This window comes from Schistocerca nitens, chromosome 3, assembly GCF_023898315.1.
Source record: "Schistocerca nitens isolate TAMUIC-IGC-003100 chromosome 3, iqSchNite1.1, whole genome shotgun sequence".
NCBI lineage: Eukaryota > Metazoa > Arthropoda > Insecta > Orthoptera > Acrididae > Schistocerca > Schistocerca nitens.
In genome coordinates this window covers 424359213-424382748 of record NC_064616.1, presented here as the reverse complement: position 1 = coordinate 424382748, position 23536 = coordinate 424359213, and the positions used below count along the sequence as shown (strand labels likewise).

Genomic DNA, 23536 nt, shown 5'->3' with positions numbered 1-23536 from the left:
GCTAGTAGAAATCCTTTGGTAACACAAGAGATATTGAATTTAATCAATGAAAGGAGAAAATATAAAAATGCAATAAATGAAGAAGGCAAAAGGGGATACAAATGCCTAAAAAATGAGATTGGCAGGAAGTGCAAAATGGCTAAGCAGGAATAGCTAGGGGGTGAATGTAAGGATGTAGAAGCATATATCACTAGTGGTAAGGTGGATAATGCCTACAGGAAAATTAGAGAGACCTTTGGAGAAAAGAGAACCTGTATGAATATGAAGAGCACAGATGGAAAACCAGTCCTAAGCAAAGAAGGGAAAGCAGAATGGTGGAAGGAGTATATAGAGGGTCTATACAAAGGAGATGCACTGAGGGCAATATTATGAAAATGGGAGGGAATATAGAGGAAGATGAGAAGGGAGATATGATACTGTGTGAAGAATTTGACAAAGTACTGAAAGACCTAAGTTGAAACAAGGTCTCGGGAGTAGACAACATTCCGTTAGAGCTACCGATAGCCTTGGGAGAGCCAGCCATGACATAACTCTTTCATCTAGTGAGCAAGATTTACAAGACAGGCGAAATACCCTCAGACTTCAAGAAGAATATAATAATTCCAATCCCAAAGAAAGCAGGTGTTAACAGGTGTGAAAATTACTGAACCAACTGTTGCAAAATGCTAACATGAATTATTTACAGAAGAATGGAAAAACTGCTAGATTCTGACCTTGGGGAAGATCAGTTTGGATTCTGGAGAAAAGTAGGAACACTCGAGGCAATTCTGACCCTACAACTTCTCATAGAAGAGAAGTTATGGAAAGGCAAACCAACGTTTACAGCATTTGTAGACTTGGAGAAAGCTTCTGACAATGTTGACTGGAATTCTCTCTTTCAAATTCTAAAGGTGGCAGAGGTAAAATACACAGAGAAAAAGGCTATTTACAATTTGTACAGAAACCAGAGGGCAGGTATAACAGTCGAGGGGCACAAAAGGGAAGCAGTGGTTGAGAAGAGAGTGAGACAAGATTGTAGATTATCCCCAATGTTATTCAGTCTGTACATTGAAAAAGCAGTAAAGGAAACAAAATAAAAATTTGGAGTAGGAATTAAAGTCCAGGAGAAGGAAACAAAAACTTTGAGGTTTGCCGATGACATTGCAATTTTGGCAGAGACAGCAAAGGACTTGGAGGAGCAGTTGAACAGAATGGACAGTATCTTGAAAGGAGGATATAAGATGAGCATCAACAAAAGCAAAACGAGTATGATAGAATATAGCTGAGGGTATTAGATTAGGAAGTGAGACACTTAAAGTAGTAGATGAGTTTTGTTATTTGGGAAGCAAAATAACTCATGACATCGAAGTAGGGAGGATCTAAAATGCAGCCTGACAATGGCTAGGAAAGCATTTCTGAAGAAGAGAAATTTGTTAACGTCGAGTATAGATTAAAGTGTCGGGAAGTCCTTTCTGAAAGTATTTGAGTGGAATGTAGCCACATGTGGAAGTGAAATGTACATGATAAATAGTTTAGACAAAAAAGAATAGAAGTTTTTGAAATGCAGTGCTACAGAAGAATGCTGAAGATTAGATGGGTAGATCACACAACTAATGAGGAGGTACTGAATAGAATGGAGGAGAAGAGAAATTTGTCGTACAACCTGACCAAAAGAAGGGATCGGTTGGTAGGACACATTCTGAGACATCAAGGGATCACCAATTTAGTACTGGAGGGAAGTGTGTGGGGTAAAAATCATAGAGGAAGAGCAAGAGATGAATACAGTAAGCAGATTCAGAGGGATGTAGGTTGCAGTAGTTACTTGGAAATGAAGAGGCTTGCACAGGATGGAGTAGCATGGAGAGCTGCATCACACCAGTCTTCAGACTGAAGATCACAACAACAATTATATTAGCAAAGGTGTAAACTAATTTCAGAAAAAGAGAAAAGCTCTTCCTTAATATGATGGTAAAACAAAACAGTTTGTTACAAATGTTACATATCAATTTTATTTATTAATAAAATGTCAAGTAAAAAAGATCTATACGAAATAGTAACCAGTATTATTTTCTTACCAAGAACCATCTCTTTCAAGAAAGGAATCCTCTTGGATTACCTAATCTGTAAAAACTTTTGTGTATTTATCAGGGAATGCACTACAAGCTATCAAATGCCATTAGAAATGCACAAAAGTCTGTCTGTGACTGCTTTTGTCCATCAATACTGAGGTAGTGTAAGTCATCAGTGTTAGATTGCTGCACAAAGTAGATAAGCATTTTCTGTGCACATATTATGATCAGAATTCATGAACTGCAAGAAAGCTTTGGCATAAGATTTTTGCATATCACTGCTGCCAGAACTTAAATAATGCTTGGAACACAGTGTTTTAAGGACAATACTTGATGTATTTTCTACTCCTTGGTAACATTTTTGTGGGTTACTTTTATGTATCAGTATTTTTGTTGTAAATTGGCTTACATATTTCCTCATTTTGGGACTTTTTGTAATATAATTACATCCTCCATTGCATGCAACCACAGAAAAAATGTTTTTGAGACAGAAATGTTTTATTGTTTTAAATTCTTTGTGACTATTTTATGCTTTGTCAGATTTTGTTAGTTTCCTTATGCTTTTTCGGACATTTGCCAAGATAGTTGGCTTTGCAGTTCCACTTAATGAGTAGAATATATAGTACACACTAGAAGTAACATCAGTACTAAGTGTCTGTGAACGTATCCAAGATCTTTATATTATGAAACACACTATCAAGATTAGAAAAATTGAATCAAAATGAAATTTAACTGTTTAGATTCATCTCTGTCTATTGTCACCATCAGATGCCAGTTTTCATGAACCCATAAAACATAGCAAGTGATTGATAAGAAGGCCTCCGACTGTGAAAGTGGGATAGGGGTCATGTACTGTATGTTAATTCAGGTATCAGAAATAATAAATTAATGTTGACGCATTTTTCATTGCAAATCTAAAAATTTAAGAAAAGAACTAGTCAGTCTGACATATTTATTCTCTGACAGGAAACTGACTCAAATTTGAGGATGGATATGAAAATATTTGAGCAAGACTAATTTTTCAAGAACAAAAATGGAAGCACTTAATTACAATTTTAATCCAGATACTAAATTTAGTTACTGACATCTTAAAAACATGCAGAGAGACCTGGCTTCTTGCTGTTTTTAATTGTAACTACTACAGGAGAATGAATTTTGTGGAATTATCAAAAGTCAATTTTGTGTGTATTGGACAGTGAATTAAAAAAGTGTCTTGTGTTTGTGTGGAAACAAATGCTGGTTTGTTAGGTGTAATAACAACGCATGTGGCTGTTGTGTGTCATTCAAAATTAAATAATTTTTCAACTGGTGACTGCAACATTTGTCAAATGCACATTTAAATGAGTTTCAATTTTAGCAATAATTTGAGGGTATGCACTGTGAAAATGTGTAATGCTGTCAAATCATTTATTTAGGAAATTGAGAGAAATAAAGAAACAAAATGTTCCATTCTCCAGCATGTCCTTCATAATACTCTCCCGTAAATATGCAACATGCTCTTTGTAATAGTTACAGGATTTCATGCATGCTTGGAGAGTTTCAGGTGTCATATTGCTCACCATCCTTGTATGATGGAGGAATTTGAGGACTAGTTTGCAGTTTACTGCAAATCACAAGCAGAAAAGAATTATTTCTTCTGAATGAAAATGTATCTTAAAACAAGTTTGATTAGAAGTGTCTTTATTATGGGACCTGCAGGATATATTATGTCACGGTAGAACATTATGCAGAGAATTAGTAGACAGTATGGTGCTTGATACGTTATTTTTGTGTACACACTTCAATAAAAGTTTTGCATCACCTTGGTTCCGAGAGTGCTGGAACCTGTACAGAAAATTGGAACAGACATCAAGATAAACATCATTTCTGCCCTCTTTATTGCTCATGAAAACCACACACTGCATGTTGTACCACCATACAGCGAGAACTGCAGAGGTGGTGGTCCAGATTGCTGTACACGCCGGTACCCCTGATACCCAGTAGCAAATCCTCTTGCGCTGATGCATACCTGTATTCATCGTGGCATACTATCCACAAGTTCATCAACGCATTGTTGGTCCAGATTGTCCCACTCCTCAATGGCAATTCAGCATACATCCCTCAGAGTAGTTGGTGGGTCACATCGTCCATAAACAGCCCATTTCAATCTACGCCAGGCACGTTCAATAGGTTTCATGTCTGGAGAACATGCTGGTCACTCTCGTCGAGTGATGTCATTATCATGAAGGAAGTCATTTACAAGATGGGCACGATGGGGGTGCGAATTGTTGTCCATGAAGACGAATGCTTTGCCAATATGCTGCCGATATGGTTGCACTATCGGTCAGAGGATGGCATTCACGTATCATACAGCCGTTATGGCCCCTTCCATGATCATCAGCAGCATACGTTCGCCCCACATAATGCCACCCCAAAACAGCAGGGAACCTACACCTTGCTGCACTCACTGGACTGTGTGTCTAAGGCCTTCAGCCTGACCGGTTTGCCTCCAAACACGTCTCCGACAATTGTCTGGTTGAATGTATATGTGACACTCATCGGTGAAAAGAACATGATGCCAGTCCCGAGTGATCGATTTGGCATGTTGTTGGACCCATCTGTACTGCACTGCATGGTGTCATGGTTGCAAAGATGGACCTCGCCATGGACGTTGGGAATGAAGTTGCCCATCATGCAGCCTATTGCGCACCATTTGAGTCGTAACATGACATCCTGTGGCTGCACAAAAAGTGTTATTCAACATGCTGGTGTCGCTGTCTGGTTTTCTCAGAGTTGTAATCCATAGGTAGTGGTCATCAACTGCAGTAGTAGCCCTTGGGCAGCATGAGCGAGGCATGTCGTTCACAGTTCCTTTCTCTCTATATCTCTTCCATGTCTGAACAATGTTGCTTTGGTTCACTCAGAGAAGCCTGGACACTTCCCTTGTTGAGAGCCCTTCCTGGCACAAAGTAACAATGCAGACGCGATTGAACCATGGTATTGACCATCTAGGCATGGTTGAACTACAGACAACACTTGAGGTGTACGTCCTTCCTGGTGGAATGACTGGAACTGATCGGCTGTTGGACCCTCTACACCTAATAGGCGCTGCTCATGCATGGTTGTTTCCATCTTTGGGTGGGTTTAGTGATTTCTCTGAACAGTCAAAGAAACTGTGTCTGTGATACTATATCCACAGTCAACGTCTGTCTTCAGGAGTTCTGGGAACTGATGTGATGCAAAACTTTTTTTGATGTGTGTATACAAGCTTATTTTCACTTTTTTTGCCTTTATCAGTACATCTTCAAACAATCACTTTTATTAATATTTTACATAAAATACAATTTACAAAGGTTTTTTTTTGTTTGATTTGTACTCGCATCTTGATGTTGTAGATGGAAACAATTAATCTTTGAGTAAGCTATTATTTCCACCCGTAGTTTTTGGATGTAATATTTTTTGATTAATGTTTTAAAGTTGTTCAAAGATTTGATGTTTCACATATATAATTGTTTGTGTTTAGTACTTTGACAGTCATAGAGATTCCAACTTTGATAGCTAGTTGTTTATTATATTTTTGTTGTTGTTGGGTCATGTATCTATGGAACTGTTATTGATGTTGTATATATGGTTCTCGGGCGAGAAGTCAGATGTCATAGTGAAAACTCCACAATATTTCATCAGCGCAACTGGCCGACATCTTCAGGTGCGACGAACACACTGCTAAGGCAGGACCAGAGCCCCCTATTTATACCAGTCTTAGGCAGGAAGTGCGCATGTGTGGAGGCACCAAATTCGATGGCCAATAGCGACCATATCAAACGATAGCTGGAAGGAGAGCAACGCCACCTACAGGATGAAGAACCAAAGACTTCGGCGCACACGTGGAGGCTACCGCCGCTGCTCTGCGCTGCCATCGGCCGCTCCAGCGACCTCTGTCAGAAGCCACAAACGCGGAGGCTGTCGTTACTCTGCACTGCCATCGGCCACCCCAGCGACCTCTGTCGGAAGCCGCAAGCAAAAATGCGCGTCCACACATGTTATTGATGTATTTGTAGTCTCTGGGTAATGGATAAACAAAACACCAGAGATTACAAACACATCAATAACAGTTCGATGGATACGTGACCTGCAACAACATAAATATCTTTGGGTAAACAACTAGTTATGAAACTTGAATTTCTGTGATTGTCAAAATATGAAAAAATGTATTATAATATGCATGCAACATTAAATCATCGAAAAACTTTAAAATGTTAGTGAAAAAATAATACATCTAACAACACCGGACAGCAGTAACAGTATACTCAAAGTAGACATATGTCCATCTACAACAAGGTGATGCGAGTACAATGTCCAATGTAAAAAATATAAAAAACCTTTGTACATTTTGTATTACATAAAATATAAATAAATGTGATTGTTAGCACATGTACTGATGAAGGCAATAATGCTGAAATACACTTATATACAGAAATAAAATATCAAGCAGCATACTGTCTGCTAATTCCCTGCGTAAGTTTGACTATGCTAGAGACAAGACAGGGGGTCTGGAATTTACAGTAATAGGAATATTTCTCAGTTATGAAGCCAGTATGTGAAAACTGTGAAACTCAAGTCCTAAATATGAGGCAATACAGTATTTCATCTTCATGTTGTAAAATGACTGACATGTACAGAAAAGTCCCATTTAAATATGTAAGGAAAGTGAGAAGTTGACATTGTAAGTGTAATGAAACTCTAGAATTGTTACTGCTATCGACATTCACAATATTAACCTAAATTGGTCCTGCATCCTCTATCGCACTCCCATTTTTACTGGTATCAGCTATTTCAAAATAAGTCACTAAACAGTGTCTAACAGTTCTCAAATTTATCACAATAGAAAAATTAAATCCATAGTTATTCTCCAAAATATCTCAAGGCACCTGATCGAACTCTCTAAATTTTGCTGAAACTCGCCATGTGCTTCTGTGAAGGTCATTGTCTGAGTGTCTTCTAGTGTCCTAATAACTGCTGCTAGCTTCGCTGTTACTCTGTGACTGTTCTGGCCAATATGAATTGAACCTTGAGGATTTTGATTATAATCATAAAAGGTTTCTATTTGAATTGTTAACACAATTTTAGCTTGGCCATGTCAGTTTATTAAATGATGAAAATAAACAAAATTCACTTTGACAGACGTGAAAAATAAAAAAATAAAAAATGCTACATAAATGACAATACCCTGTGCCACAGTCTAATTGATTAGTTTCCCTGACTAATATATGATTTGAAATCATACTTTAATTAGTTTAATATCAGAAGTCCCTCCATAAGCAAGGGCATGATCCAGGGTATGTTGGTGGTAGTAACGGGGGTCTGCAGACGTGAGTTTGAGGATGTTAAGGACATCTCAAGAAGAAAGATTCATGGCTCCAGAGTCAAATAGAGATTGAGTTAATTACAGAAAAGGAAATTTCACTCAAAATACTATCAATGACATCCTTTTTGAAGATGAAAGACATAGTAGAATTAACTGCCACAAAGAAAGGAGAATTTGGTGAATTATTGAGATGTTATTCAGACATTTTCTACAAAAAACTGGAACTTATAAAAGGATGTGTCTGTTACTTAAAGGTTAAAGAGCATGAACTGTTCTTAATTAAGAGTTATCCAATTCCATCAGCAAAGAAGTGGGCGCTTGATGGAATTTGTTGCATGTTAAATAACAGCACCATAGAGTGCTCAGAGAGTGAATATTGCAGTCTAATGCATGTTGTCAGCAAGAAAAATGTGTTTGTCAGAAATGTCATTGATTCAAGAGACATAAACTTCACTCATGCTCATAAATTAATGATAATTGCAGAATGTGATGCCACACAACATGGCACTACACAAAACTGGCGCTAAAAGCAAAGGCACATAGGGAACACACACGACACAGATCTGTAAGTCCACCCTGTTGGTGATAAGTTGAGAAAACCGTCCCGAAACACATGTGCTGCAAAATGCCACTGTTTCCTGCGCATGTACCCCGACATCAATATGGGATATGATCACCATGCACACACACACAGGCCGCACAATGGGTTGGCATACTCTGGATCCAGCGGTCAAGCAGCTGCTGGTGTATGGCCTCCCATTCTTGCACTAGTGCCTGTCGGAGCTCCTGAAGTGTCCTAGGGGTTTGAAGACATGCAGCGATACGTCAACCAAGAGCATCCCAGACGTGCTCGATGGGATTTAGGTCTGGAGAGCAGGCAGGCCACTCTATTCACCTGATATCTTCTGTTTCAGGTTACTCCTCCACAATGGCAGCTTAGTAGGGCCGTGCGTTACAGTTCCTCTGTCAAAGAAATGCAGGCGTGTATGTGCATCAATCATAATCCCACCCCACACCATCAAACAACGACCTCCATACAGGTCCCTTTCAAAGACATTAGGAGGTTGATATCTGGTTCCTGGTTCACACCAGATGAAAACCCGGTGAGAATCACTGTTCAGATTATACCTGGGACCACTGTTCCAGTGACCATGTACAGTGTTCTTGACACCAGGCTTTATGGGCTCTCCTGTGACCAGGGGTCAGTGGAATGCCCCTTGCAGGTCTCCAGGTGAATGAACCATGTCTGTTCAGTCGTCTGCAGACTGTGTGTCTAGAGACAACTGTTCCAGTGGCTGCGGTAAGGTCCCGAGCAAGGCTACCTGCAGTACTCCGTGGCCGTCTGCGGGCACTGATGGTGAGATATTGGTCTTCTTGAGGTGTTGTACACTGTGAACATCCCGTACTGTAGTGCCTGGACATGTTTCCTGTCTGCTGGAATCATTGCCATAATCTTGAGATCACACTTTGTGGCACACGGAGTGCCCGTGCTACGACCTGCTGTGTTTGACCAGCCTCCAGTCACCCTAATATTCTACCCCTCATAACGTCATCAATATGTGTTCTCTGAGCCATTTTCAACACACAGTCACCATTAGCACATCTGAAATTGTCTGCACACTTACTCCCTGCACTGTACTCTGACATGCACCAACACACCTCTGCATATGTGGACTGCTGCCAGCGCCACCATGCGACGACCACAGGTCAAATGCACTGCATGGTCACACTCCGAGGTGATTTAAACTCGCAAACCGCTCACCTGAGCGTTGTTTCGCCATGTTCAGCATTATCCTTAATTTATGAGCATGAGTGTATATTACAAGGGGCAGTCAAATGCAAATGAGACAGATGGAAAAAAGTAGATAAACTTTTTATTATTTCAAAAGTAATCACCATAACTACTAATACATTTATCCCACTGTGAGACAAGATGGTCAGTGCCTTAATGGAAAAATGCTTGCAGTTGCCTACAGAACTAGGACTGTACCCAGGCATATGCCTCTGTCCAAAGCAAATCAACAGCTACAAGTATCTTTCTTCAGAGTTCCAAAAACATGGAAATTACACGGGGAAGAGATGAGAACTTTATGGAGGATGTGTAAGGGGTTCCAAGAGAAACTTTTGCAATGTACTCGGAACAACCTTCCCGACATGTGGGCAAGGCTTGTAACTTTATTCTTCTCATGCAACTGGATTTAGTAAACTGTGAACTATGTTCCATTTGTTATGCTTGCATGATTTTATCTTTCTACTGATATTAGTAAAATTGATCATGTATTGTTATGATGGAATTTTTACACAATTATGATGACTTATTATGCTTGTGAATAATGAGCTATTTATAATACTGGGTCATTCTAACCTAACATTAGTGACTTAAAACCATGTACTGATTTTTTTTTACCATTTGATGTAATGATTTTCCAGTTCTGTGTTTTTTCTATTCCTTACCTTACATTTTTAGTAAAATACCTTTGTTATATACACTGCTTTTTAAGATTTTCTTGAGTTTCATGTTTTTGAGTAATGTGATGTAACCTTTTAAGCATTTTGTTAGGTACCTCAAGCTGATTTTATATGAAATTCCATTTTTTTTTCAATTAATTATGATACAGTTCACAGAACTAAAACATCTTTTCACTACTTTTTTTTAAAATCACTAGCTATTTTTTTCCTTTTGTCTGAGAATGTGAGCATACTATGCTCATGGTAGGATTTATTTATTGTTTGGTTTATTTAATTATTGCTGTGCACCTGTTAATGGTTATACAGGCAGAATAGCCCAGAACAGCAATGTGCCAGCAAAACCAATAAAAGCTACAGACAGTATGAACTTCTCTTCACTAATGGTTCTGGCTGTGCAGGGTATGTGGTAGAGTGTGTGCTAACACAGAGTGAGTAGTGATTGTAAGTGCCTAGCTTGCACTTGGTTGGAATCACTCTCACACTTATTGAAATAATTTTTATATTGAACTTAATTAAAATATGATTTCATATAGTATCAAACAATCAAAACTCCAGATTGGAATATCAACAATATAAGGAGAAGATGGACTGCTACTTACCACAAAGATGACACATTAAGTTCCAGATAGATGCAGTCAAAAGACACTTACACATTAGTTTTTGGCCAGAAAAGGAAACGCATACACATTCAGTCACACGAGCAAGCACACGTCACACACACATGACTGCCATATCCAGCAGTCAAGCTGTATTTAATTGAATTTTACTATTTAATAAATCAGTAGGGCTAAGCTAAAAACTGTGTTAATTGTTCAACAGAAGCTTTTTGTAATCATAATGCAGATCTTAAAGGTTCAATTCCTATTGATTAGCGCAGTCGCAGCATAATGGTGGTGCTATCTGTAGTTATTAGGATACCTCATATAGCCAGATAGGTGAGGAGGAGTGGTACAGCATCAATTCATTTTAAAGCCAGAAATTGTCAATAATGATTACTGCAGAGCCTTTTCTGCTTCAGCTTTGGTTGGAAAATTGCATTGTAGCGCACTGTAATGCAGTCCCATGTTGACTGTCAAGACAGCTTAATACATTTGCATAGGTTATTGTCATAATTTGTACACACTTTTGTTTTTCATTTTATGGACTATATTTTTTCCTTTGTAAATTTGTAAAAAATACTTTCCTATTCAATATTTATGCCTCTTTCTTCTTATTCAACAGCTCAATGTACAACGAATATCTGTTGCTGGAAAAATGATACCCGCTTCAAACTATGGAAAAGAAGCTGATACCACTGTGAAAGTACAGCTGTCAGATGAAGAAAGAGGAATGGCTGAAGTCCTTAGAGCTATTTGGTCAGGGATACTAAGTATGGAAGTGTCAGATCAGACTGACTTTTTCAGTTCTGGTGCTGGATCGATGGATATTGTAAGGTGGGTTGCAAACAAGTACAGACATTACACTTTGAATAAATATGAAGCCAATCCACTAAAGAGCAAGGGTGAATTCTTTGGCAGCAAAACATTATTTTGGAAGGAGATCAGCTCATGTATGAATGATATAAAAGCGAAATTTTTGTCTGTAAGCTCCTGGTAAATGTACGAAAGCAAAACAGAACAAATTAATAGAAAATGGAGTTGGTTGAGACTTGCATTTAGCTTGAAATTTTGCATCCCTTTGCAGAAATTTATCATTGACACTAATGGAAAAGTTACTGAATGTATATGTTGAAAATAATCTGCAGTAGTCAACCATAATTTAATGATGCATATATGCAAACTAAAGTGACAAATGAAACTTTATAACAAGGCAAGGAGTTGAATCTTGGTCTCCTGCCAGATTCGAATCCTGACCTCGGTACAAATTTTCATTTGTTGCTTCATTCTGCATATATATGTCATAAATGTCTGAGACCTAGAAAGGTCTCCGGAATAATATAGTGTGACATAATTTAATGGTTCAAACAGTTTTAAACAAGCTATGACTTCAAGACAACATGGTCAGTTTTCTGCAGCCACCACGATGCATGAGGCCATGATCAACAGAGTTGCTACCATTGTGAAGAAGATCCTTTAATGTCCCTGAAATCAGTGACAAAGCTGTTAAACATCATTTACAAGGAATGCATGTTCCACATGACTGAGCAAGATGGCAGTGGGATTAAGACACTGAACCCATATATGTGTGTGTGTGTGTGGGGGGGGGGGGGGTGTTCACATTCCCTGTCCGCCCATGTGGCCACACCCAGGTTCTTTTCCCACCATCACTGTGCAATCTCCAGTTGTGTTCAGTCAATATTGTCTTTGACATTAATGGAGCATTAAACTCTGATGCGATATCTGCTCACAATGGGTGACTTAATTTATCATGTTTAAAGAGCACCAGGTGTAAGTGTTGATTTTGAAGAGTCTTTTTAATTTGGAGTGGAACATGACGACTCATATCTAACTTCCAGCATTAGTGAGTAAGAAAGATTGGTACAGCACTAAACCTCTAAATGCCTTTAGAGTCTTGGGAGCAAAGAATTCAATCTCTGAAGGTAGTGCTCAAAGTTTAGTCATTACACATTTTTCAGTATGGGTTGACACGTTGGACACTGCTTTGAAATTAATCATGCCAATAGGGACACAGGCTAAGTGGCTTAATGAGTAGAGTAAAATCATCACACTCGCTATTCATTCGCTGTTTCATCTTTAGGAAATTGATATATGTGTCTTCTCTATGGTTGCCCTCAAAGGATGAAAAATTAATTCGCAAGTGAATTTTAGCTGAGATGTTAGTGATCACTTATTATCCAGTCTGTGAGTACAGCATTACAGTAACTTCACAGATCTCATCACAACTGGAGGTATATGCTTCATAATTTGATTTGGATTTAGCATTTGTCACAAAATTACCAGTGTTATATAAGTGAAGACTGGTGCATATATGAGGGCGGTTCAGAAAGTAACCTCCGATTGGTCACAGTGCGGGTTGTGGGGGGAGTAGCGACGCCATCTGTGCGTTCACGCACTCAACAGGTCAGTCGGCATCAAGCCGTGGTCGAGTGAACGTCGTACCTGCGCTAGTTTAGTTTTTGTGGCAGTTTGAAATGTGTGCTGCAATAGAAAACCCCGCCAAATGTGAAGTGTGTGCTGTCGTAAGGTTTTTTACAGCCAAAGGATATTCTGCAGCAGCTATTCATCGTGAGCTTTGTGCCGTGTACGGACCAAGAGTTATGAGTGAAGGAGTTGTCCGTGAATGGGTACGTTTATTTAAAAGTGGACGAGATAACGTTCATGATGAAGAGAGGAGTGGTACACCATCATTGGTGACTGACGAACTCGTTCAGACAGTTGATGCAAAAGTTCGTGAAAATCGACGTTTCTCAATTTCGGAGTTGTCTACTGGTTTTCCACAGATTTCTAAGACACTCTTGTACGAGATAGTGACAGCAAGATTGGGTTACCGTAAGTTCAGTGCACGATGGGTGCCCAAAATTCTTACCGACCACCACAAAACTCAAAGAATGGCCTCTGCATTAGACTTTCTGTCACGTTATGAGGACGAAGGAGAACCATTGTTAAACAGAATCGTGACCGGTGACGAAACCTGGATTAAGTACGAGAACCCTGAGACAAAAGAACAATCAAAGGTGTGGGCACATTCAAATTCGCCTACCAAACCAAGAAAAGCCTCGCAAGATTTTTCTGCCAGAAAACTGATGGCAACGGTGTTTTGGGATGCCAAAGGGGTGTTGTTGGTTGAATTCATGGAACGTGGTACGACCATTAATCAAGACGTGTACTGTGAAACAATAAAAAAGTTACGACGGGCTATACAGAACAAACGCCGTGGTATGCTGACTTCCGGTATCGTTTTTTTGCATGATAACGCCCGTCCTCACTCTGCTCGCAGAACAACGGCCCTTCTTGAGTCCTTCAAGTGGGACGTTATCAACCATCCACCTTACAGCCCAGACCTGGCGCCAAGTGATTATCACCTCTTCATGCATTTGAAGAAATGGCTCGGGTCACAGCGGTTTGATGACGACAAAGAGCTCAAAGATGCGATCACAGGCTGGCTCCAGGCACAAGCGGGTGATTTTTATGCAGAAGGAATTTCAAAGCTTGTGAAGAGATACGATAAGTGCTTCAATCGCTATGGAAACTATGTAGAAAAATAGTGCAAAGATGTAGTTGTAAGATGTATATATTAAAATATTTTTATTTAACTTGGTGTATTTTTTTAAATCAACCGGAGGTTACTTTCTGAACGGCCCTCGTAAATGTATGTGCATCTGATATTCTCTTATTCATTGCAATATGTTAATGAATTGTCCATCATTTTGCCAAATTACCTCCGTTTTCCCTTTTACCCTTTATTCTACAGCTCCTTAAAACTTGAAATTCATTCTTGAATTTTTTCTGATTGCACAAGTTCAATCATTCTTGCTGATTAATCAAGTCTTGGTTTCTTGATGCATTTTTTGGCCAATAACAGAGATCTATCTGGCCTTAAATGTGACGTACAATGCTGAAAACACAAGTTCTGTTATGAAAAAATGTAAAATTGACTAGCCCATTCACATGTTGGTAACAAATGCACTACTGGTAGTGTCATATGTTAATGGATTTATTTCAAATGTGTGTCACCACTAAGTAATATATTCAATTTTCAGATTGGTTGAGGAAGTGAAAGAAAAACTTAATGTCAGTATACAGAATGAAGACATCCTCATGGCCACTACATTTGAGAGCTTTGTTGGTCTGTGTGTATTAAAAGCCAGAGGTGGTTCAGATGAGAAGAAATTGGATCATAGTGTTTTCAGACTGATAGCCAATAACATGGACATCTCATTTCCACACCAGTTGTTCATAAATGGTGAATTTGTCAATTCTGAATCTGGAAAAGTACTGAATTGTATAAATCCATATGATGAATCTCTTATTTGCAAGGTTTGTATAAATAATTAATATAGGGAATACTTCGTCATAACTCCAAACTTAGCTATAACTTTCCTATCGTGTGATGTGGTTTTGCTTCAGTGATCAGTTTATTTTCTTAATCCAGTGGCTGCGTGTATAATCTGTGTCAGACTTACCATAAATCAGATTGATTAGTGAAGTATCATTACTCTGGCTGAAATAGAAAATGATACTGAAAGTTGAGGAAAACTATGGCTATTTAGACTGCTCCTTTGACATTTGTAATTGATAAGCCTCTCTTTTAACATAATATATTCATCAGTGGTATTTCCATTACTGTAATGAGGTATGCAAAATACGCAGCACCATTATTAGCACAATTAACTGGCCACTAAAAGTTGAAAATATTATTCATACAGAATTTATATTTTGAAATTAATTTGCTGGCTGTTAATGTCTTGACATCAACTACATTAGGTATAGATCTGCTATCCAATACCAACATATGAAAATTTGAGCCTGATGGGGATTCGAACCCAGATTTCCTACTTATCACGAGCTGTCACTGTAATCACATTGGCTCTCTGTGCATGCTCCCCAGACCAACCCAAACTTCTACATGTCACACTGTCTACATCCTTATATCAATGTGAAACATGGAAGTTTGGATTGGTCTGGGGAGCATTCATGGATAGCCAAAGTGGTTAAGGTGACAGCTTGCCTCAAATAACCTTGCTGTCAGTGGGATGTTAAACACCAACTAACTAAGGTGACTGTTCACAATAAGTGGGAAATCCGGGTTTGAGTCCTCATCTCACACAACTCTTCATATGTCAATACTGCATAGTAGATCTATAGCTAAAACATCTGATGTCAAAGAATTCGCCATCAGTGAATTAATTTTTGAAGTATTTTGTACAGCTTGGACCATAATCTGTGTCTGTTCTTTCAGACATGCATGTAAGAATTTATATTGTAAGAAGTCAGTATAATATAGTGTCTCCCAGATTCTTGCGAAGCATATTCTGTAAACTGCTTATGTTCTGCATCTACATCTACATGGGTACTCTGCAAATCACATTTAAGTGCCTGGCAGAGGGTTTATAAAAGCACCTTCACAATAATTCTCTATTATTCCAATCTCAAACAGTGCACGGAAAAAACAAACACTTGTATTTTTCCATGCCAGCTCTGATTTCCCTTATTGTATTTGATGATTGTTTCTCCATATGTAGGTCGGCGTCAACAAAATATTTTCACATTCGGAGAAGAAAGTTGGTGATTGAAATTTCGTGAGAAGATTCTGCCCAAATGAAAAATGCCTTTGTTTTAATGATGCCCACTGCAAATCCTGTATCATTTCAGCGACTGTCTCCCCGTATTTCACAATAATACAAAACATGCTGCCCTTCTTTGAACTTTCTCGATGTACTCTCTCAATCCTATCTGGTAAGAATCCCACACCGTGCAGCAGTATTCTAAAAGAGGATGGACAAGTGTAAAGTAGGCAGTCTCTTTAGCAGATCTGTTACATTTTCTAAGTGTCCTGCAAATAAAACACAATCTTTGGTTTGCCTTCTTCACAACATTTTCTGCGTGTTCATTCCCATTTAGGTTGTTTGTAATTATAATTCCCAGGTATTTAGTTGAATTTACGTATTTAGTTGAATTTACGGCCTTTAGATTTGACCGATTTATCATGTAATCAAAGTTAAACGGATTCCTTTTAGCACTCATGTGAACGACCTCACACTTTTCGTTACTTAGGGTCACTTGCCAATTTTTGCACCATACAGATATCATTTCTAAATCGTTTTGCAATTTGTTTTGATCTTCTGATGACTTTACTAGTCAATAAATGACAGCATCATCTGCAAACAACCTAAGATGGCTGCTCAGATTGTCTCCTAAATCGTTTATATGGATATGGAACTGCAAAGGGCCTGTAACACTACCTCGGGGAATGCCAGAAATATCCTCTGTTTTACTCTACTTCTTTTCGTCAAGTACTATGAACTCTAACCTCTCTGACAGGAAATGGTGAATCCAGTCACATAACTGAGATAATATTCCATAAACATGTAATTTCACAAGCCACTTGTGTGGTGCAGTGTTAAAAACCTTCTGGAAATCTAGAAATACAGAATAGATTAGAAAACACGTGTCAATAGCACTCAACACTTTGTGTGTGTGTGTAAAGAGCTAGTTGTGTTCCACAAGAACGATGTTTTCTAAATCTGTACCGATTGTGTGTCAATAGACCACTCTCTTCAAGGTAATTTGTGATGTTCGAACACAATGTATGTTCCAAAATCCTGCTGCATATTGTCATTAATAATATGGGCCTGTAATTTAGTGCATTGCTCCTCCTATCTTTCTTGAATATTTGTGTGGCCTGTGCAACTTTCCAGTCTCTGGGTACGGATCTTTTGTTGATCAAAGGTTGTATATGATTAAGTATGGAGCTATTGTATCAGCATACTCTGAAAGGAACCTAACTGGTATACAGTCTGGAACACAAGACTTGATTTTGTTAAGTGATTTAGGTTACTTCGTTAGTCAGAGGGTATCTACTTCTATGTTACTCATGTTGGCAGCTGTTCTTCATTCAAATTCTGGAATATTTACTTCACCTTCTTTGGTCAAGGAATTTTGGAACGCTGTGTCTTGTTACTCTGTTTTGGCAGCACTGTCGTCAATCATATTTCCATTGCTGTTGCTCAGAGAAGGCATTGATTGTGTCTTGCCGCTAGCAGACTTCACATACAAAAAGAATCTCTTTCAGGTTTGAGACAAAGTTTCGTTGTAGAAAATATTATAAGCACCTTACATTGAAGACTGAGCTAAAATTTGAGCTTCTGTAAAAGATCGCCGATCATTGAGATTTTGCATCAATTTAAATTTGGCATGCTTTTTTTCATTGTTTCTGCAACAGTGTTCTGATGTGTTTTGTGTACCAAGGATTGTCAGCTCTGTCTTCTGTTAGTTTATTTGGTGTTAATCCATCAAATGCTGCCAATACTATTTTTTCTGAATGAAAGCCACATCTGAACTACATTTACATTGTTAATTTGATAGGAGTGGAGATTGTCTCTCAGGAAGGCATCAAGTGAATTTTTATCTGCTTTTTTTTAATAGGTATTTTTTCATTTATTTTTGGAGTATTTGGGGGTTAAAATATCCACTCTCACTACAACAACCCTGCATTCAATAATCCCTGTATCCATTTTGATGCTTGTTATTTGCTCAGGATTATTTGTTGCTAAGAGGTCAAGCGTGTTTTCACAATTGTTTACTATTCGTGTGGGCTCATAAACTAACTGCTCGAAATAATTTTCAGAGAATGCATTTTGCACAGTTTCAGATGGTTATATACGTGTAGCTCCAGATTTAAACATGTATTTTCACCATTACATTGAGGGTAAATCAAAGTCACCACCAACAATAATTGTAAGAGTTGGGTACGTGTTCGAATAGTGCAGCTACTTACCCTCATCAAATTGGTTGGTACTTGCCTGAAAAACAACAAATTCCCCATCATCTGTGATGTGTTTGCAGTGCAGCTGAACACAGTTTATAGTTCATAACTATTTGTCAAAGATAGAACATTACTTGTTACAGGATATTTGTGACTTTACATTAAATTGATACAAAAATCCTCTGACTATCGCATCAAATCATAATGTAAAAAAACTCTACTCTACCAGAAAAACCAACATTTTGGCCATGGTTACAGTGGTCTCCTTCTGGGTCATTCTGCCACTTTAACTATGGTCAAAACCTTGGTTTCACCAGTAAAGTTTCTTAAATTATGACATGGTACAATGCTCAGAAAACATTTATGTCAACTGATTCTGGCTGCAGAAGGCTACACAATTACATTTACTGGTAAATTATTCCACTACAAACATCTGGCTTGCTGGCACGCGTGCGCGCGTGTGTGTGTGTGCGTGTGTGTGTGTGTGCGTGTGTGTGTGTGTGTGTGTGTGGGGGGGGGGGGGGGGGAGGGGGGACAAGTGTCTGTTCCTATTATTGATTTATCTGAAAATGACCACAGCTGAAATTGGCTTATTATGTCATACATGGACAAGGTGCAATAGAGGCATCTTGCAAATAGAATTGACAACCTATGGTGTCTTTTCCTTCTTTTTTCCTTCTTTTAGTGGTTTCATCCTTCAGAAGTTAAGTCAAGGCTGTGGAATTACACATGAAGAAACAAGAAAAGTGAATATTCATTTCTGACAATTAGTTCCATATTTCAGGGTACTCAGTTTAGGATCATGTACCATCTTCACAGTTTTCCCCATAAAGGTTTGGAACACACTGTATGGATCTATGAATTATTTATGCCAAAGTTTGTGCAGCAGAAGACAATTCAGTAAGAATAGCGTCGCTGACAAAATACACTCCTGGAAATGGAAAAAAGAACACATTGACACCGGTGTGTCAGACCCACCATACTTGCTCCGGACACTGCGAGAGGGCTGTACAAGCAATGATCACACGCACGGCACAGCGGACACACCAGGAACCGCGGTGTTGGCCATCGAATGACGCTAGCTGCGCAGCATTTGTGCACCGCCGCCGTCAGTGTCAGCCAGTTTGCCGTGGCATACGGAGCTCCATCACAGTCTTTAACACTGGTAGCATGCCGCGACAGCGTGGACGTGAACCGTATGTGCAGTTGACGGACTTTGAGCGAGGGCGTATAGTGGGCATGCGGGAGGCCGGGTGGACGTACCGCCGAATTGCTCAACACGTGGGGCGTGAGGTCTCCACAGTACATCGATGTTGTCGCCAGTGGTCGGCGGAAGGTGCACGTGCCCGTCGACCTGGGACTGGACCGCAGCGACGCACGGATGCACGCCAAGACCGTAGGATCCTACGCAGTGCCGTAGGGGACCGCACCGCCACTTCCCAGCAAATTAGGGACACTGTTGCTCCTGGGGTATCGGCGAGGACCATTCGCAACCGTCTCCATGAAGCTGGGCTACGGTCCCGCACACCGTTAGGCCGTCTTCCGCTCACGCCCAAGCATCGTGCAGCCCGCCTCCAGTGGTGTCGCGACAGACGTGAATGGAGGGACGAATGGAGACGTGTCGTCTTCAGCGATGAGAGTCGCTTCTGCCTTGGTGCCAATGATGGTCGTATGCGTGTTTGGCGCCGTGCAGGTGAGCACCACAATCAGGACTGCATACGACCGAGGCACACAGGGCCAACACCCGGCATCATGGTGTGGGGAGCGATCTCCTACACTGGCCGTACACCACTGGTGATCGTCGAGGGGACACTGAATAGTGCACGGTACATCCAAACCGTCATCGAACCCATCGTTCTACCATTCCTAGACCGGCAAGGGAACTTGCTGTTCCAACAGGACAATGCACGTCCGCATGTATCCCGTGCCACCCAACGTGCTCTAGAAGGTGTAAGTCAACTACCCTGGCCAGCAAGATCTCCGGATCTGTCCCCCATTGAGCATGTTTGGGACTGGATGAAGCGTCGTCTCACGGGGTCTGCACGTCCAGCACGAACGCTGGTCCAACTGAGGCGCCAGGTGGAAATGGCATGGCAAGCCGTTCCACAAGACTACATCCAGCATCTCTACGATCGTCTCCATGGGAGAATAGCAGCCTGCATTGCTGCGAAAGGTGGATATACACTGTACTAGTGCCGACATTGTGCATGCTCTGTTGCCTGTGTCTATGTGCCTGTGGTTCTGTCAGTGTGATCATGTGATGTATCTGACCCCAGGAATGTGTCAATAAAGTTTCCCCTTCCTGGGACAATGAATTCACGGTGTTCTTATTTCAATTTCCAGGAGTGTACATGTAGTTTGAAATAATATTGAGGAAGGAACAAATATTGCGATAATTTGTTTATCTTGTACCAGATGGAGAGAGTAATTGGTGTACAAATGCTGCTGAGCCTTTGCTCGTACTGAAAAGAGATCTTGGATCTGATACTGTAATTAGGGAGGTGCATCCTGACTTCATTATGGGTATCATGTTTCACAGGGACCTTCTTTTGCAGTGTGACGATGAGCTGCACACCAATTTAGAGCGGTGAGGTGCCCATTTCGTCCTGCACGTCCACCTGGGTCCGAGGGATTATCAGGTTGCCACCGGTGCCTTTATCATGGCCTTTGAGGGTGACACATTACCCGAGAAGGTCAAGGTGATGGTCTACTGCTGTGACGTAAAGCCATATATCCCTCCCCCGATGCGGTGCTTTAAGTGCTGGAAGTTCGGCCATCTGTCTTCCTGCTGTACTTCCAGCATCACCTGTCAGGATTTTGGATGTCCTTCATGTCCCAATACTCCCTGTGCCATGCCTCCCATCTGTGTCAACTGTGGAGAGCACCATTCGCCTTGCTCACCAGACTGCAGGGTTCTCCAGAAAGAAAGAAAGAAAGAAAGAAAGAAATATAATTGAATGCAAGACCCTGGACTGACTGACATATGCTAAGGCTAAGAGAAAATATGAGAGGCTACATCCTGTGCATATGACGCCAACCTACGCCATTGCTACGACAATGGTTCTACCATCTTCCATTCTGCCGCGTACAGTTGGCTCTCAGAGCCGTCAGCCTCCACCTGCACCCTTGATGGTGGGGGACACTTCCCTCCTTGTTGCTCATGCACAACCTACTTCAGGAGCAACCCCCCTCCCTAACCATCAGGGATGTCAGTCCCCACTTCTAATCCGGAGAAGTGTAAGTCTTCTTTGGCTCCTCTCGCCAAGAAGGGATCCCTTGGGTCACTCCCTTCCCAGGTTCCTACCAGTGGCAAAGCTGACACCCACCAGTGGCTGAAGCAACCACAGGTAGCTGGTTGTGAGGCTTCACAGCCCTCCTCAGTCCCTGAGACTGATCAGTGAAGCCCTCCCAGCTGGACAAACCTAAGGAGCAGTGAGAGAAATCTAAAAAGAAAAAGACCCCCAAGAACCAAGGCACTGTGGTGGCAACCACACCACCACTACCTACAAGCTCTGTGTCTGAAGATGAGGCGGAGATTCTGGCGCTCGCTGAGGATGTAGATCTCGCTGGGCCCTCAGACACAATGGATGTCAATCGCACAGGTACTCGTCTGGAATGGATGTCGATCGCACAGGTACTCATCTGGTGGAAGCAGGTGACCCTGAGGCATAGACTGCCTCATTGAGTGTTTTGTGCCTTCCCAGCATGATCGCGTAATCCTCTAGTGGAATTGCGGAGATTTTTTCCACCACCTGGCTGCGCTATGGCGACTGTTAACCTTTACATCTGCTTTATGCATTGCCCTCCAGGAAACCTGGTTCCCGGCAATGCGGACCCCTGTCCTCTGTGGCTACAAGGGATATTACAGGAACCGTAGTGACTATAATAGTGTGTCAGGTGGAGTTTGCATCTACATCTTGAACTCACTATGTAGTGAACCTGTGCCCCTTCAAACCTCCTCTTTGACCTGTGGCTGTCAGGATGAAGATAACACAGGAAATAACTGTCTGCAATGTATATCGTCCTCCAGATGGTATAGTACCCCCTGAGTGTATTGACTGCACTGATTGATCAACTCCCTAAACCTTTCCTACTTTTGGGAGATTTTAACGCGCATAACCCTTTGTGGAATGGCGCCATACTTACTGGCCTAGGTAGGGAGGTCGAAAATTTACTGTCGCAACTCGATCTCTGCCTCTTAAATACAGATGCCCCCACACATTTCAGTGTGGCACGTGGCACATATTCGGCCATTGATCTTCCGGTTTGCAGTCCTGGCCTTTTCCCATCTATCCACTGGAGAGCACATGATGACCTGTGTGGTAGTGACTACTTTCCCATCTTCCTGTCACTCCCCCGGCGTCATGTCCATGAACACCTACTCAGATGGGCTTTAAACAAGGCAGACTGGGAAGCCATCATCTCTGCTGGCACCACTGAATCTCCCCCACATTGTGCCATTGACCTTGTCGTTGAGCAGGTCACTACAACGATCGTTTTCTGCGGTGGAAAACGCAATCCCTTGTTCTTTAGGTTGCCCCAAGTGAAAGACAGTCCGTTGGTGCTCGCAGGAAGTTGCCGAGGCAATCAAAGAGTGTCAGCAAGCTCTACAGCAACATAAGCAGCACCCTTCCCTAGAGCACCTAATAGCCTTTAAGCGGCTCGATGCTCGTGTTCGCCAGCTTATAAAATGATGGAAACAGGAGTGTTGGGAGAGGCAAGTGTCAACCATTGGGTGCCACATGTCACCTTCCCAAGTCTGGACGAAGATCAGACGTCTTTTTGGGTACCAGACCACAACAGGAGTCCCTGGCATTAACATCAATGGTGTGTTACCTACCGACGCAAACATGATTGCCGAGCACATTGCTGAGGATCACTAAGCTTGAGCCTCTGTGTCAGAGAACTACTCCCCCAGCCTTTCATACCCTTAAACGCTGGATGGAAAGGAAAGTTCTCTCGTTCACAGTGAATCCCATAACACCCCATTTACAGAGTGGGAGCTCCTCAGTGCCCTTGCACATTACCCCAACACAGCTCCTGCTCCAGATAGGATCCACAGTCAGAAGATTAAACATCTCGTGTCTGACTACAAGCAACATCTCCTCGTCATCTTCAACCGGATCTCATGCGATGGCGTCTTTCCATCACAATGGCAGGAGAGCACCATCATTCCGGTGCCCAAACCTGGTCAAAACCCGCTAGATGTGGATAGCTGTTGGCCCATAAGCCTCACCAACTAACTTTGTAATCTGCTGGAACATATGGTGTGTCGGTGGTTGGGTTGGGT

The 23536-nt window shown here is 41.0% G+C and overlaps 1 protein-coding gene across 2 annotated transcripts in view; it reads left to right on the top strand.

The window, feature by feature from the left end:
• The window catches only part of LOC126248367 (cytosolic 10-formyltetrahydrofolate dehydrogenase), a 166717-nt gene that overhangs the window by 61400 nt on the left and 81781 nt on the right, over positions 1-23536 (top strand). For both annotated transcript variants that reach the window (XM_049949295.1, XM_049949296.1), the window contains exons 7-8: positions 11083-11294; positions 14522-14798. In XM_049949295.1, the coding sequence (XP_049805252.1) occupies positions 11083-11294; positions 14522-14798 (489 nt within the window). The remainder of the gene's footprint in view (positions 1-11082; positions 11295-14521; positions 14799-23536) is intronic.